Consider the following 14,967-nt stretch of genomic DNA (forward strand, 5'->3'; position numbering starts at 1 on the left):
TGTAACATAATGCAATCCAGAGTTTATTTTAGCCACAGCATTTGTTTTAATGATTTTGTAAATGACTCTCATCCTGTATTTTGGAATCATTCAGGCTATGAGGAGGTCATACGCATCTGCCTGCTCTACTTCGTTGCACTTAGTGAGAAAAGCTAGATGCTACCCTGACTATTTCTAAATGTGGGTGCCTGCAGATCTTTTGGGTCATATCCCTCAGGAAGGGCCAGGGCCCACAGGACGAAGGGGATCTGTGGTGATCAAAAGACTGACTTTCACTGCTCCATCTCCACATACTCGTTTCACAGATGAAGAAACAAAGCCACGAAAGGCACACAGCAGTTTTCTCAAGGTCATTTAGTGTTGGAGCTACGACTAGAAGCCAAAGTTATTAACTTCGAGGCAAGAACTATTTGCACACTGCCTAAATGCTAACTAGGGCTGTGTGTCACCTGAGAGGTGGGATGAAGGACAGTCGATCAGAAACAATCACGGGGGAGATAAGATATCGCTGATCAAGTTCCACATTTGGATCATCTCTGGCAGGTTTTTATTCACGGAATCAGTCTGCTGCCCCAAACCATCTGCGCTGCTCATAAATCTACGCTCAAAAAAATGGTTTCCTCAAACCAGGGAAAATGATTTTTCTAAGTCATCTCCTTTAAGAATTTGGGGGGAGTTTAGTGTTGCTGACTTGATGGTCTTTAACCTGTACTTCTCAGCGGTATACTTCTCAGCGGTATAGTCACTCTTATGCTGTTTTTAGCACATCTCATAAAAGGAAGACCAATACCCTGGAGGTGGGAGTGCGGGGTGGCATACCTAATGGGCCCCAGTTGATTCTTTATTCATTTGTGAATTGCTTTATTTTTGGTAGTTCAGTGAATATGGGGGTTTAATGAGTTTGCTCTGCAACCTATGTTTAATCTTACCAAGGTACAGAACGTGAATGATATATGAGGACAAATAAAGTCCCCGAGGTGATGAATCCTACGCTATACTGTTCCAGTACATGATTTACGAAGACAGAAGGAATGTGGTGCACAAAGAGGATGGAATGACCGCCCTGCGAAGACACCCCCATCAATTAACTGACCCAGTCACTCATTTTAATGGATTATCTTCCCATCCTTTACAGGGCTTTTACTAGCACATTGAGTCCCTTTAAAATATTCTGCATTTAACTTGGGACACCTCCAAAATTCAAGGATTCTGGGGGTGCTTGGAGGATAGCCAGAGACCATCACTGAGGATGATTAAAGGGAAATGGGATGTGGGAGTGCTGAGCTTAACATGAAGAGATATCATTTCCAGAATGGTAAATAAGTTGTTTTTCTCCAAAAAGTTCAAAGCCAGAAGAAACAGGCTCACATCATCACCAGCGGGAAATAGCTTGGACATAAGGCACAGCGCGCCGGCACTGGAACAAGCAAACACAGGAGCCTTTGAAGTCCCTTCCTTAGGTAAATGCGGCAGGCGGAGAAAACATGGCCAATGAGCTAAAACTTGTTATTCTTCAACTCAAACTGTACCAAAGAAAAAATGAAATTGCAGCTGGATTACAGATCATTAATTAGGTAAGGAGCGGAAAGGCAGTAATAAAAATCAGGTAACAGACTAAAGAGAAATCGAATCTGTTTTAAAGCTTTGCTCATAGCACTGAAGCATAGCCTTGAAAATTAAATCCCCTCCTGAGACACCTGGGTGGCTCAGTTGGTGAAGCATCTGCCTTTGGCTCAGGTCATGATCCCAGGGTCCTGGGATCGAGCCCCGCATCAGGCTCCCTGCTCAGTGGGGAGCCTGCTTCTCCCTCTGCCTACCACTTCCCCTGCTTGTGCATGTTCTCTCTCTCTCAGCTAAATAAATAAAAATCTTCTTAAACAAAAGAAAATTAAATCCACTCCGAATCCAAAAAATTTGTGTCATTTTGGTATTTTAAATCTCTCCCCTGACCAATCTACTGAAATTAATTGATTTACTTGAATTTAACTTCTTTCAAATTGCTCCTTCTCAGAAAGCCTAATTAACAGTGTAATGGGATTTAAAAAAAAAAAAAAAAACGAAAGAAAGAAAGAAAAGAAAAGATGGAGTCTGATAAGTTTCTAGGCTCAATTCCAGAGAATTCACTGCAGATGGCTTCTCAGTTCTCTGGACTTTTTATTAGGTGATGATGGCAATCCTCATTTGAAGAATTATGGAATAGTGTATCTCAAACTTTAACGTGCATATAAATCATGTATGGATCTTGGTAATGTGCAGATTCTGATTCCGTGAGTCTGGGGTGGAGCCTAACATTTTGCATTTCTAATCAGCTCTCTTGTTGTCCCTGCCACTGGTCCAGGGGCCACATTTTGAATTACCAGCCTCCAGATTTATACCGTTCAACGCAGATACTGAGCTCTTGCCACGTGGCTAGTCTGAATTGAGATGGGGTGTTAGTATAAAATATATTCTGGCTTTCAAACACTTTAATATAAAAAAAACCTGAAACACCTCAAGTTTTAAATTGGTTGCATGTTGAAATAATCCTTGGTGTATATTGGGTCATAAAATATATACTATACTAATATATTATTAAGACCCATGTCACCTGTTTCTGTTTACATTTTTAATGGGGCTACTAAAAATGTAATTTCATATGTGGCTCATGTTATATTTTATTGGACAGTGCTAGTTTAATTTATATGCAAACAGAGATCATATATTTTTAAAACTGCAGGATCATTTCTAGAGATCTTTTACAGATCAAGACTTTTTTTGGTTTGCCAAGTTTCATCTTGACCTTTTGCACTCACGTAGTAATGACATAAGGTGAGAAATAGCCTCACTCCTCAGAAAAGACCCCCATGTTTGGCTAAACCCAGTGAAAGGCAGTGTCTGTAGATAACAGTGGGGGTGAGACCTGGGGCGCCGTGGCACCAGTGCACCAGCTCGTTCTCTCTCTCGATGGCCTCGCCGAGCTCGGGTGGCCAGTTGCAGTTCTGTTCCTGCTCCATGAGGAAGTCCACACTCTGCCATACCAGCTCCTGATCTGAGGGCTTGAGGTGCTCATGGTAAGACAGAAGCATCTGGAGAATGGACGACAGGCCGTGAGCTGCTCCTATATCAAGAAACCAAGCATAATTAATTCGCACAATTGGGAGGACAGCCCATTTAATTCAGTGAAAAGCCAATCATAGTACGAAAAAATAAAGGCAATATTACTTGAGAGCAGACATAATGGTAGAGCTTTCTCTTTGCACTCAGGCACTAGGAACTCCCCTCAAATGGCCTTACAGTTTTATCGAGTCAAAAACGATTCTTCTGGGGTGCCTGGGTGGCTGAGTCAGTTAAGTGTCCAACTCTTGGTTTTGGCTCAGGTCCTGATCTCAGGGTTGTGAGATCGAGACCTGCATCGGGCTGTGCACTCAGCGGAAAGTCTGATTGAGAATCTCTCTCTCCTTCTCCCTCTGCCCCTCCCCACCCCCCCCAATAAATAAAATCTTTAAAAAAATTCTTCCTAAAATTTAGTCATAATACTTGAAGGTACCTGTCTTTCACTGGATTTTAATTTGTTAGGTAAAAATGCTTTCCAGGAAAATATTTATGCATTAGATAGCAATCTGGTTTGTGCTATATATGCAAATGGCTAGAATGTTAATTTCTCTAAAAAGATGGAAAATGAAAGGAATAGTTCTATTAAGGAACTCTAGCAGACATTGCCAGTGCCCTGCCCATCACGTCGCCCACACTCACCATTCGGGGGCACCTCTCCTCCCCACCTTCTACCTCAAGCATTTATCCTTCTGCCTGAGGCTTTCTGTGGCCACAGGGGTATGCCCAGCCCACAGGGAGAGGACTGAAGTCCTAGGGAATTAACAGGTCTGGGAGCAGCCCTCGACCCAGGAAGCAGGGAATTGGTGGATGAATACCCCAGCTTCCTCACCGTTGGGATGGGACAATTTTGAGGCCTGTTCTAGACAGTCTCCAGGGTCCCCAGTGGAACTAAGCCTCAGTTTCCACATTTGTTCACTATTACAGCCTCTATTAACCTCTTTCTCTACCCTGTCTCACTTCTTCATTCCTTTATCAACACTTTCTAGGATCACCTCCCAAATAAGCCATTTATACCTAAATCCTTGTCTCAAGATCTGATTCTAGAGAAAGTCAGATAGGAACTTGAAGGTTCTTTGAGAAATCTCTCAGAGGACGACTAGTCTATAAGCTCATTGCTGAGGTTGGGTACCCTCATTACGTACAGGCTGTTGGTAAATGTCTGGGGATCACAAAGATAAGTGAGCAGAAGTCCTCATCCTGAAGGTGCACAAAGCCCGCTGAGGCAGCTGGACAGGCAAGCCACTCATTACAGCGTGATGTGATAAAGGCGCCGATAAAAGTGTGGCAGGGTGACCTGACGTTAACCAATTTTGCTTCAGCGTAAAACCTGAAACGTGTGAATGTTTCTCCAGAGAGGGTTCAATAAACCCTTCTTCCAAAAGCGCAAAGTTTCTCAATAGCTCCGATGATGTTTGATCAGCTTTGAAGTCTAGGTGTAAGTATTACAGGTAAGTTGAAGGGTTAGGGGAGGCCAGGCATTCTGAGCAAAAGGAACAGGCACAAAGATTTTGAAGATTTGAGAGCACTTTGCTTGTAGATTATACAGGACAGAAACAGAAAAGGGAGAGAGAGCGAGCTTGAGTTTGGAGAAGAGAGCGGGTGACCTACAAAGGGCCCTGTAAGTCATGCCCGGGAGTGATGGGGAGGCACTGAAAGATTCAAAAGGGAGTAACTAATTTTCATTCTACATGCCTCATATCTCGAAAATAGTCATTATGACTCAGTAGCCTGTTATTAATCCACTAATATTAAACACTTGGAAATGTCAGTGGCTTCATCCTAGTTTCCCTGTGCAGAGGCACCATTGGCAATGAGTGTGTAAACCGTTCACAAACTTTCAGTGAAATTCAGCCAATGAACTCACAACCTAGAGCAAGGCTTTTAGTCTTTGGGGCAAGCAATCATAAAAACAGCTACCTTTGTGTCAGACTAGGAGAACAAACATTAAATTGTGATTTGTAGTATCTATCAATATTTGTTTTTAAATGGCATTTTAAAGTGTTTCTAGTTAGGTGAATAGCGATGACCTATATCAAAAACAAAATTGTCTAGTTTTTACTCAGTGTGGATATTAGGGGACTTTGCGAACACTTCCACTTACCCAAGTATTCAGTTCCATAGTAAGAATACATCAGGGGGAATGGTTTCCTTTTTTTCATGGCATACTGCTTCCCAGAGTCCAGAATCGCCTGGCAAATCGATTTGATCTGTGCTGGGGTCAGTACCTGAGTAAGGAAATCAAGAAGCAGAAGTCAAATCAGGATCTTCTTTTTTTCCACAGACACTGGATTTTCTCATTAAGGTCCATCAGCATATTCCCCAAATTCTTTTCCTCTTAGTAAATAAGCTTAGCCAGCAGTAACTTTTTTTTTTTTAACAACTGATTCTCTTTTTGTTGTCAAGTTTATCCCACCCTCTTCAGAAAATTTGCTGTGTGGATGGGAAATACACACTTTTATTGCCCCAGGCTTTTATAAAATGCGAAGACCACTTTACCGCGGTTATACCATTAATCCTTGTCACAGGAACAAGAAATTGCACAGAAAAGAACAAAGACTGGGCCTAACGGATCATGCTTAACAAAGCTGTCACTCCCGGTGTACGGCGCTGGTCCGGCCCAGACAATGGGCCTTTGGCCTGTGTCATTTAGACCTTGCTTATAAAGCCAGAGTGCTATGACAGGCTGCTGCATGACAGACTCCTGGTGGCCTCTGCATTCCCAGAATGAAACCAAAGACCAGTAAGTACCGAGGCAAAATCACTTTCAATATCAAAATGACTCTGAGTAGAGAATGGCTAAAATGCAATGACTTGCAGTCTTCCATATTTTACTCAATCTACCCACAGTCCGTGTTAGCACCCTAGAGATGGAAATGTTCTCAAGCCTACAAAGCAGTGGTGAGTTTATCAGGATTCTGCTTAGGTGTGAGACGCTCCTCAGGGCAGATGCGATGCTCCCGGCTCCCTCTGGCTCACTCCTTCTATCTCGCCATGACTCTTTGGGGGAGCACTTACCACCTGGGGTGTTATGGCTCTGTCTCTGTCTCTACTTGACAATCAAGATGCCACAAGACTATGGCATCTCAGCAGTTTGGCATCCTCAGTTCCTAACACAGAACCTGGGGGGACCCTTGGGAGTAAATAAGTGCCAGGTTTGTACTGGCACGAAAAGCAGAGCCCTCTCTCTTTCCCTTCCTTCCACAACTATTTCTTAAGCCCCTACTATATGACGGGAAAGCTGTTCTAGATGCTGGAGGTATGACAATGAAAAGATAGACAAGACCTCTGCTCTCATGAAGCCAACCTTCCAAAAACGCAGACCTGCTCCAGCAGAGTACCAGTCAGAGTCACGGTGGCCACTGCCTGCCCCCCACCTGCCCCTCCAAAAATCACCTGAAGTTCAGCCTCGGCCTGATTGAATGAATCTAAGATCAAAGAAAAATCCATTGAATTTTGGCCTCTCTCCTAAGATTCACACATCAAAATCTTTCTGCCTGATATCCACCATTATACTCACCAATTTCTTCTGAAATAAAGTACTAATGTTTTTTTCTTTCCCTCTCTCTCTCTCTTTCTTTCTTTGCAGTGTTTTGCTCCTTTGATTTGCCCCACATGAGAAGGGCAAAATATAATCTAGATTTTGGTCTCCTCAAATCTAGCATTTAATTTGGGAAATTAATTACATAAAGAGGAGGCTGTTCATTAATTAATTCTGCCAATTAACACTTACTGAGTTACTAGTCTAGTGAGGCTCTATATGCGGTGTTATGGGGGAAATTCTAGAAACCCTGGGACATATTTGTTCCCTACAGGGAATTTACTATCCAGCACTGGAGATGAGATATAGCCAGAAATCTACCATAGAGCAATTTCAGTTCATGAGCCTGAGGGTGGAAAGAAACAGTAATACAGAGTATGTAACAGACAAGGAAGCACTAAGACTTTACTCTCTCATTTTCTATCTGGTTGCTCAGAAACAATGATGTTGTGGCTTTCAACTTAAATTTTTCTTCTATTAGCAACCTATCTTTGTCTCTTGGCTGTTCTCCTCCTTTCTGCTTAAAATTCCTGAAGACGCTATCTTCCCAGACATTCCTGCCATCATTTCTTTTTTTTTTTATTTAATAATGATTTTTTATTATATTATGTTAGTCACCATACAGTACATCCCCGGTTTTCGATGTAACCTGCCATCATTTCAAGGCTCAACACTGGGTCTTTGCAGAGCTGAACAGCAAATTTCACCTAAATGATTTCCTACCCTGCATCTACTCAAATTGCTACCCCAAATTTTCATTTGTTATTAAAAACACCTTTTCCTTTGTGCCTTTATCAGTGCCAACTGATCTTACATTGAGTCTTACTCTACTTAATAGCTTCCATCCCCAGTCCCGTATCAACGCCTCCAGACTGGCTTGCTCTCAGAAACATGCTAAGAGCCTCAAACGGCATGGATTTCACAGGACTCTAACCTGGTTCCAGCCCACATTTTCCTGGCAATATATCTGGCTCTTCAAATGAACTTATGTCCTGTCTGCCAATATTGGTCTTGAATCCATATGACAAGAAATAGTTTTTGTGATAGGAAAAGATCACTGAATTTTCGGGGTATGTGTTCATTAGAATTACTAAAATTCTCCCTATTTTACTTCTATGCTACTAATTGAAAATCAGCTTATTCTTTCCTCAGTTGAGCATTTATTCATGTTCTCTCTCTCTCTCTGCATGTGTGTGTGTGTTCACCTGCTTGTTTTAAATGCAGGAAAAAAATCAACTTAGATTACATGTGGTGTCCTCTTCCTTTCTTTCCATCTCTAATCCACAGCTCAGAATAGAGCACGAGTTTATAAAGTATTTCAAAACCTCCCCAGTCATGCATCATGTCTGCGTGGTTTCCTCTTATCTCTCAGAAACACTGTGAAAAACAAAGAACAACCATGCTAGCTTGGCTGGATAAAGACCAGTTATGCATGCAGTTCTCTATCTCTGGGAACAGACAAGACCTACCCTTGGGCTTATTGATCAGCAAATAAAAAGTGAAAACAGTGCTCATCAAAAGTGTGTGGATGAGGAATACTGAGGAAGAGTGTGCTGTTTTTCCCCCTGGGCAGACAGCACAGAAAGAAGACTAGAAGCGGTGGAAGGGGCTAGTCCTTCCCTCATCTGTCTGCTTTCTCAGGCGTCTCTCCAGCCCCGAGCCAGCACACAGGAACGTGCTTGTGAGCACACATGCTACCCTTGAGAAGATGGCCTCTGAGGTTCTGAAACACCGAGGTCCAGGGAATGAGGCAGTGGCATTTCCAGTGGGGGGAAAAAAGTGACGGGGTAACAGAGAGGGGTTCCCTGCCCATCAGGCCTTTACCAAAACAAACCCAAATTTCCTTTCCTGTATTTGTAGCACCTAAGGCCTATGTCTGTGTTGATGTCTTGGATGGATTTGATTCTTTAAATAAACTGTTCTCTACATTGAATTAAAATAAATTATGATACCTCAAAAATACAAAGCAAGGCCATGGTGGTTTGATTTAAAGTTTCATTAGTTTAATTGATTCCCTTCACCGATCCTCAAACCGAGGTGTCTGCAGTGAAATAGTTCCTATTGGGCTGGGCTCTGAGTTCGAAGAGCTGAGAGAATGATAAAGCCCATGCTATGTTTCTCGGCCCTACCTGAGGGTTGTGTGGTAACTGAACCATCTCCATGCCGAAAAGAGAGTTTCATTAAGGAAATGGATGAAATGAACCAAGCCACAGAAAGCTTCCTTCACCGCAGATCTCTTTCCCAGGCAAGTGTCCTGCCCACAGGCCCTCTGAAGTGGCAGTCGCTGCTAGCTATAGATCAACCACTGCCAACTGCGCAAGCAATAGTCCACAAGGTCCTGAGTGTGTGATTGCTCATCTGCGTGGAATGCAGAAAGCCACTCCTATCTCACACCAAACACACAGTAAGAATCTGATCTGATATGAATTTAGGCGTTTTCCTCCAGCAATTTATTTGACCCCAATTCTTTGCCTGCCATCATATGTGGCAGCATAGGTTTCTGCTCGGAGAAAAGAAACAAGCCATTTGACTACCAATGAACATCAAAATGACTTGATGCCCATGGACAATAGCTTTGAGGAAGAGGCTTCTGGGTTGTCAGAACCTGGGTATTTTCGAACTTAAAGTTGATACCATAAAGAATACACTTGAAGGACATACAGAGTCAGGAAGGAACTAAAAGCTGTTCAAGGTAAGAAGCGTTAACACAGAAAAGAAACCAGGAAGTTGAAAGTCGGTGTGGAGTTCCTGCTCTCCTTCCTGCACCCCCTTGTGCCAAGGCTTAGGAGAGATCCTATAATCCACTGGAGAGATTTGGGGATTTATAGGTAGCTAGGAGGTGTGCCCTTTGCTTCCTCCTGGAATTTGGGGAGATGGAAGCCTCAAAGATGTGTCTCTTGCCTCAGGGTTTAGGACCAGTAGAAGAGGTAACACTGCCTAGCACATCCCAGGAGACAGCCACAGACAACCCGAAGTTTCCTGTGCATACGATGACGAAGCAGGAAAAAATATCCCACCCCCAAAAGTAAACTTACTTTTAAAAATTCTCAGTTCAAATAATTTCAAATTAAAAAGTTAGGGAAATTTTTTTGTACAAAGTCAATATTCACAATTGGTTAGGTTTTTTTGTTCGTTTTACTTTTTATGCCATTTGGGGGTTGTGGTTTGGTTGGAACCTACTAGGTTACAGAGAAGAGCCAGGCCTTCAGAAAATCTCTGGAGTGGGTGGAGATTTACCTGAGGTGTTGAGAAGACAGAAACTGAGGGAAGCTCTTTTGAGGCACAAGAAGCTCAAAGAGACATGACAGGGCTAAAGGACAGCTTTCAAGCAGGAAACAGATCTTGATGAATCAAACACTTCCTATTTTGTGCAAAGCCTGTGCAAGGCACTCTGGGGGAAGATGTAATCTCAATAATTAGACTAATGATACCTGAACCATTTAAACAATGAAACTTTCAACATTTGTTTAAATTCAAAAAGTCAGGACCTATAGGGGTAAGGTGGAGGGAATAAATATTGGGGGCCTCGCAGATGGAGCCGGATCAGAGTTAAGCTTTGAAGGACAAGTAGGAAGTGGATAAATAAAAGTAGCTGGGAGGTGGGCATTTTAAGCTGTGGGATGATGGGGAAAATTCTGGGTATTAGGGCAATGCCTCTCAAACCACAATGTGCCAATTACCTGGTGCTCTCGTTAAAATCATCAAAAACTAATGATGTACTGTATGGTGACTAACATAACATAATAAAAAATTTCTTTTAAAAAAGTGCAGATTCTGAGTCAATCGGTCTGCGATGGGACGAGGATTCTACATTTCTAACAGGCTCCCAGGTGCTGCTGCCGCTGGTCCAGGGAATGCATCCGAAGCAGCAAGGGATCATACAGGAACACAGAGGCTGCTTGCAGCCGAGGATTTCTCCTGGGAAGGGTGAGAAATTAAACCGAAGGAACTGTAGGAAGTTCCCAAAGACATTCAAGGAAGTGAGAGGGAGCACCTGGCAAGAACACTGCACACCATAATTTAAGTGATCAGAATACCCAGAGAAGGGAAGCAAGCAACAATGGGAAATTCTCTTCCAACATGCTGCGTGTAGGAAAAATGTGTCCAAATTTGCAAATCCCAGTGGAGAGTTCTCTCAGCCAATGTGGCCAGGTTTGTTATTTTCTTAATTAGTCTCCAAACGCGGCACGTGTGCTGCTGTAGAATGAGCAAGTCCCTTCCATCTGGTTTTCCTGATGTTCCCTGACCATTACTATGCTGGGTGATGAGGAATGGGAGGGGGATGCTCTAGTTCATGATTATCTTCCAGTTATTAAAGACCTTCAGAAGGGAATTTCAGTTATAAACATTTGGTCCCAGATACCATTTCAAAGTTATTTCTTTTCCCTTCTCATGTCAGGAAACACAAGCCCAGAAAACACTAGAAACCAGAAAAGAAAAACAGGTTTTACCCCATTCTTGCAGACTGACTGCTGGCTTTAAAGATTTATTACAAGTACCTGGTAACCCAGTCTGCACCAAGTGCCACTAGATGATGTCATTGTTTTCTGCAAGACACTAAATGTCTCAGAGCCTGAGCTTCCTTACCTATGGAAAGAGGATCACAAGGACTTGCCCCACCTACCTCCTCAGGTCCTGGTGAGACTCTCACAAAAAGGAGCTGCCAGTGGTTGACTGCACACTGCAATCGCCTAGGGAGCTTTGAAAAATCCTGATGCCCTGGCCACACCCCAAACCAATTACATGAGACTGTCTGGGTGTGGGACCCAGGCATCAATATTTTTAAACCTCCCTGGGTGATTCCAAAGTATGGCAAAGTTTGAGAATCACTGCTATGAAATACTGAATAAATGCAAAAATAGTTCTTAAAAGCAAAATAATAATAATAATGATAATAGTAGGCTGATGATGATGATGATGATGGTGAAGAAGAAAAGGAGAAGAGCTAAAGGGAAAAAGAACAAAAGACCTCCCAAACAAAAGATACTCCCAGGTACTGAGAAACACCCTTGGTGTGAATCATGGGGGAGTAGAGGGAGAAACCGGATATGCCACGTATGGATATACTGGGTCAGGTCAGAGGTCCACGGAACCTCATCCAGTGTTTCCAACACAGGCACCAATGCACATATTGTAGGACAGTCATGGAGAAACCATGGAACCCAGCAGACAGGACACTGGACTAGGATTCAGGAGGTCTGGGCTGAGATCCAACTCTGCCACAGTGACCATGGTACAGTCAGCAGAACTCTGTTTCTTCATCTTTTTTTGCGGGGGTAGATAGAGGCAAAGGTAGAAGGAATTTTTTTAATTAACATATATTGTACTATCAGTTTCAGAGGCAGAATTTAGTGATTCATCAGTTGCATAGAACACCCAGTGCTCACCCCATCACATGCCCTCCTTAATGCCCACCACCGTTACCCCATCCTCCCACCCACCACCCCTCCAGCAACTGTTTCCTATAGTTGAGAGTCTCTTATGGTTTGTCTCCCTTTGTTTTCATCTCATTTTATTTTTCCTTCCCTTCCCCTATATTCATCTGTTTCCTAAATTACACATATGAGTGAAGTCATATGGTATTTGTCTCTCTCCAACTGACTTATTTCATTTGGTGTAATACCTTCTAGTTCCCCATGTCATTGCAAATGGCAAGATTTCATTCTTTTTGATGGCTGAGTAATATTCCATTGTGTATATATACCACTTCTTTATCTATTCCTCTGTTGATGGACATCTGGGCTCTTTCACTATTCTGGCTATTGTGGACACTGCTGCTATAAACATTGGGGTGCAGGTGCCCCTTTGAATCACTGTTTGTATCCTTCAGATAAATACCTAGTAGTTCAATTGCTGGGTCATAGGGTAGTTCTATTCTTAACTTTTTGAGGAACCTCCATACTGTTTTCCAGAGTGGCTGTACCACTTTACATTCCCACCAACACTGTAAGAGGGTTCCCCTTTCAGGGAGAGAGAACCCTAAGCAGGTACCATGCCCAGCGTGGAGCCCCAAGTGGGGCTTGATCTCATGACCCTGAGATTATGACCTGAGCAGAAATCAAGAGTCAGATCCTTAACCAACTGAGCCACCCAGGTGTGCCTCCCACCTTTAACATAAAGAGACTGGACTAAAATCTACCCACAAAGTCAGGGCTTCTTAAATTTTAGTGTGCCTTAAAAATCACCTAGTGAGAGGGCGCCTGGGTGGCTCAGTCGGTTAAGCAACTGCCTTCGGCTCAGGTCATGACCCCGGGGTCCTGGGATCGAGCCCTGCATTGGGCTCCCTGTTCCATGGGGAGTCTGCTTCTCCCTCTCCCTCTGCCTGCCGCTCCCCCTGTTTGTGAGTGCTCTCTCTCCCTCTCTCTCTCTCTGTCAAATGAATAAATTTTAAAAAATCTTTAAAAAAATCACCTCGTGAGCTAGCTAAAACACAGCCTCTTGGGCCTTCCCCTCAGAGATTCTGACTCAGTGGCTGTAGAATGGGGCCTAAGATCTTCTGTTTGTAACGAGCTCTCCGGTGGTGGGCGTGCTGCTGATCTGAGAACACCACATTGAAGAGCACTGTACTAGGTGACCCCTGAGGTTCCTCGGGGCTCCATACTCTGGTTCTCTAAGAGAATGGAGGAGTCTGGCTCTTGAATGAAAGAAGGAGCATAGCATGATGATAAAAAATCGGGGCTTTGAGGTCAGAGAGACCCGAGTTCCAGACTCAGCTTCATCACTTTCTAGCATGGTGGGTTTAGGCAAGTTACTTATACAGCAGTCTTCCCATATCTGAGGTTTTGCTTCCTGTGGTTTCAGTTACCCTCAGCCAGCCACAGTCCCAAAGAAGTGATCCTCCTTCTGATGAATCATCGGAAGTCAATAGGAGCCTATCGCTAAGTCACAACGCCTGCGTCATTCACCCCACTTCAGCTCATCACGTAGGCATCTTATCTCCCATCCGCACAAGAAGGGTGAATACAGGACAATATGATATTTGGAGAGAGACTACATTCACATAACTTTTATTGTGCTATTTTGTTACAATTGTTCTATTTTATTGTTAGTTTTGTTATTAATCTTTTACTGTGCCTAATTGATAAATTAAACTTTATTACAGGTATGTATGTTTAGGGAAAATAATAGTATATATAGGGTTCAGTACTATCGACGGTTTCAGGCATCCAGTGGGGGGGGGGGCTTAAAACATGCCCTGTGGATAAGGGGGTTGCTGCTGTACTTTCTAAGCCTCAGTTTACTCATTTGTAAAAAGCAGCAACAATAAGACCAGACCATCTCACTGCGCTGCTGTGAGGATTCCACATAAGACACTTAGAACAATTCCTGGCATAAAGCACATGCACGATACATGTAAGCTATCCGAAGTTCAATTAGTGACTCCACTCCCACCATTCAGCACCATTGACCTTGAGATCAGGATCGCTCAGGATCTCTCTCATAAAATAACCCTGCTGTTGCTCACCTCTAACCCCCATGTTCCTCCGCCCAAGGACCAGCTTGTGTCAGGTGGCATTCCTCAGTTGTTGTAACTTCTAATTTGTAAACTGGTAATGGATGGCCCTCCACGTCTGTGTATTTACCTTTCTCATCATCACACTCTGAGCCTTTCACCGTCCCACTTACCCAAGCCATGTTTCTTTGCTTCTGTAAAACAGTTCTCAAGTTTATCTAGTTTCTAGATAAGTCTCTGTCACTAACTGTGTAACTTTAGACCAATTGCAAAAACTCTCTGGACCTTGGTTTCCTCTTCTGAAAAAACAAGGAGTTAAGCTGGTCTTTAATGTGCCTTTCAGCAATAGTATTTTGTTTTTTTGTGATTCAACACTTTATGACAACCATGTACAAATCCGTCTATACTTATTTGGGCTCTAATTCTGGGATGTGGATGTGATAGTCTATTTCAGTGGTTTCATTTCTTACAGGCTAAGCCAAAGGTCCTTTGCAATGAGATCATAATGCATGTTTAACCTGTCGTCTATCCCAGATGTTATCAAGACGCATATTCTCTTATGTACTTTCTTCCTAAGTAGAAAGCTTAAAGAACTAGAAATTGTTTTAGCCTCTCGGCACTGGCTACTTGAATATCTGTAATCTCTGGCCTCCTGATGCCTCTATTAAGTGAATGGCTCCGTTATTAAGGCCAGGTGCATAATTGACATTTCACATCAGACCCTCCTTTAAGCCACTGCTGAATGAGTGAGTCATCACAGTGTTCTCAAATCGTGGTTCAAAGTACATTTTTTTCAAGTGCTTGCTGGGTGCACAACACTGTGCCAAAGATGAATAATTGAGTACAATCAGGTATATAATAAAGGCCTTTTCTATTTGGAAAG

At 43.0% G+C, this 14,967-nt stretch overlaps 1 protein-coding gene across 1 annotated transcript in view; it reads right to left on the bottom strand.

The window, feature by feature from the left end:
* LANCL3 (LanC like family member 3) overlaps positions 1-14,967 on the bottom strand; it is a 98,064-nt gene that overhangs the window by 17,920 nt on the left and 65,177 nt on the right. The window contains exons 2-3 of the mRNA XM_045790468.2: positions 5,195-5,318; positions 2,900-3,097 (exon numbers count right to left, since the gene is read on the bottom strand). Of these exons, the coding sequence (XP_045646424.1) occupies positions 2,900-3,097; positions 5,195-5,318 (322 nt within the window). The remainder of the gene's footprint in view (positions 1-2,899; positions 3,098-5,194; positions 5,319-14,967) is intronic.

Source organism: Ursus americanus, chromosome X (genome assembly GCF_024610735.1).
Source record: "Ursus americanus isolate L20-20 chromosome X, mUrsAme1.1.p, whole genome shotgun sequence".
In the NCBI taxonomy this organism is placed as follows: Eukaryota; Metazoa; Chordata; class Mammalia; order Carnivora; family Ursidae; genus Ursus; species Ursus americanus.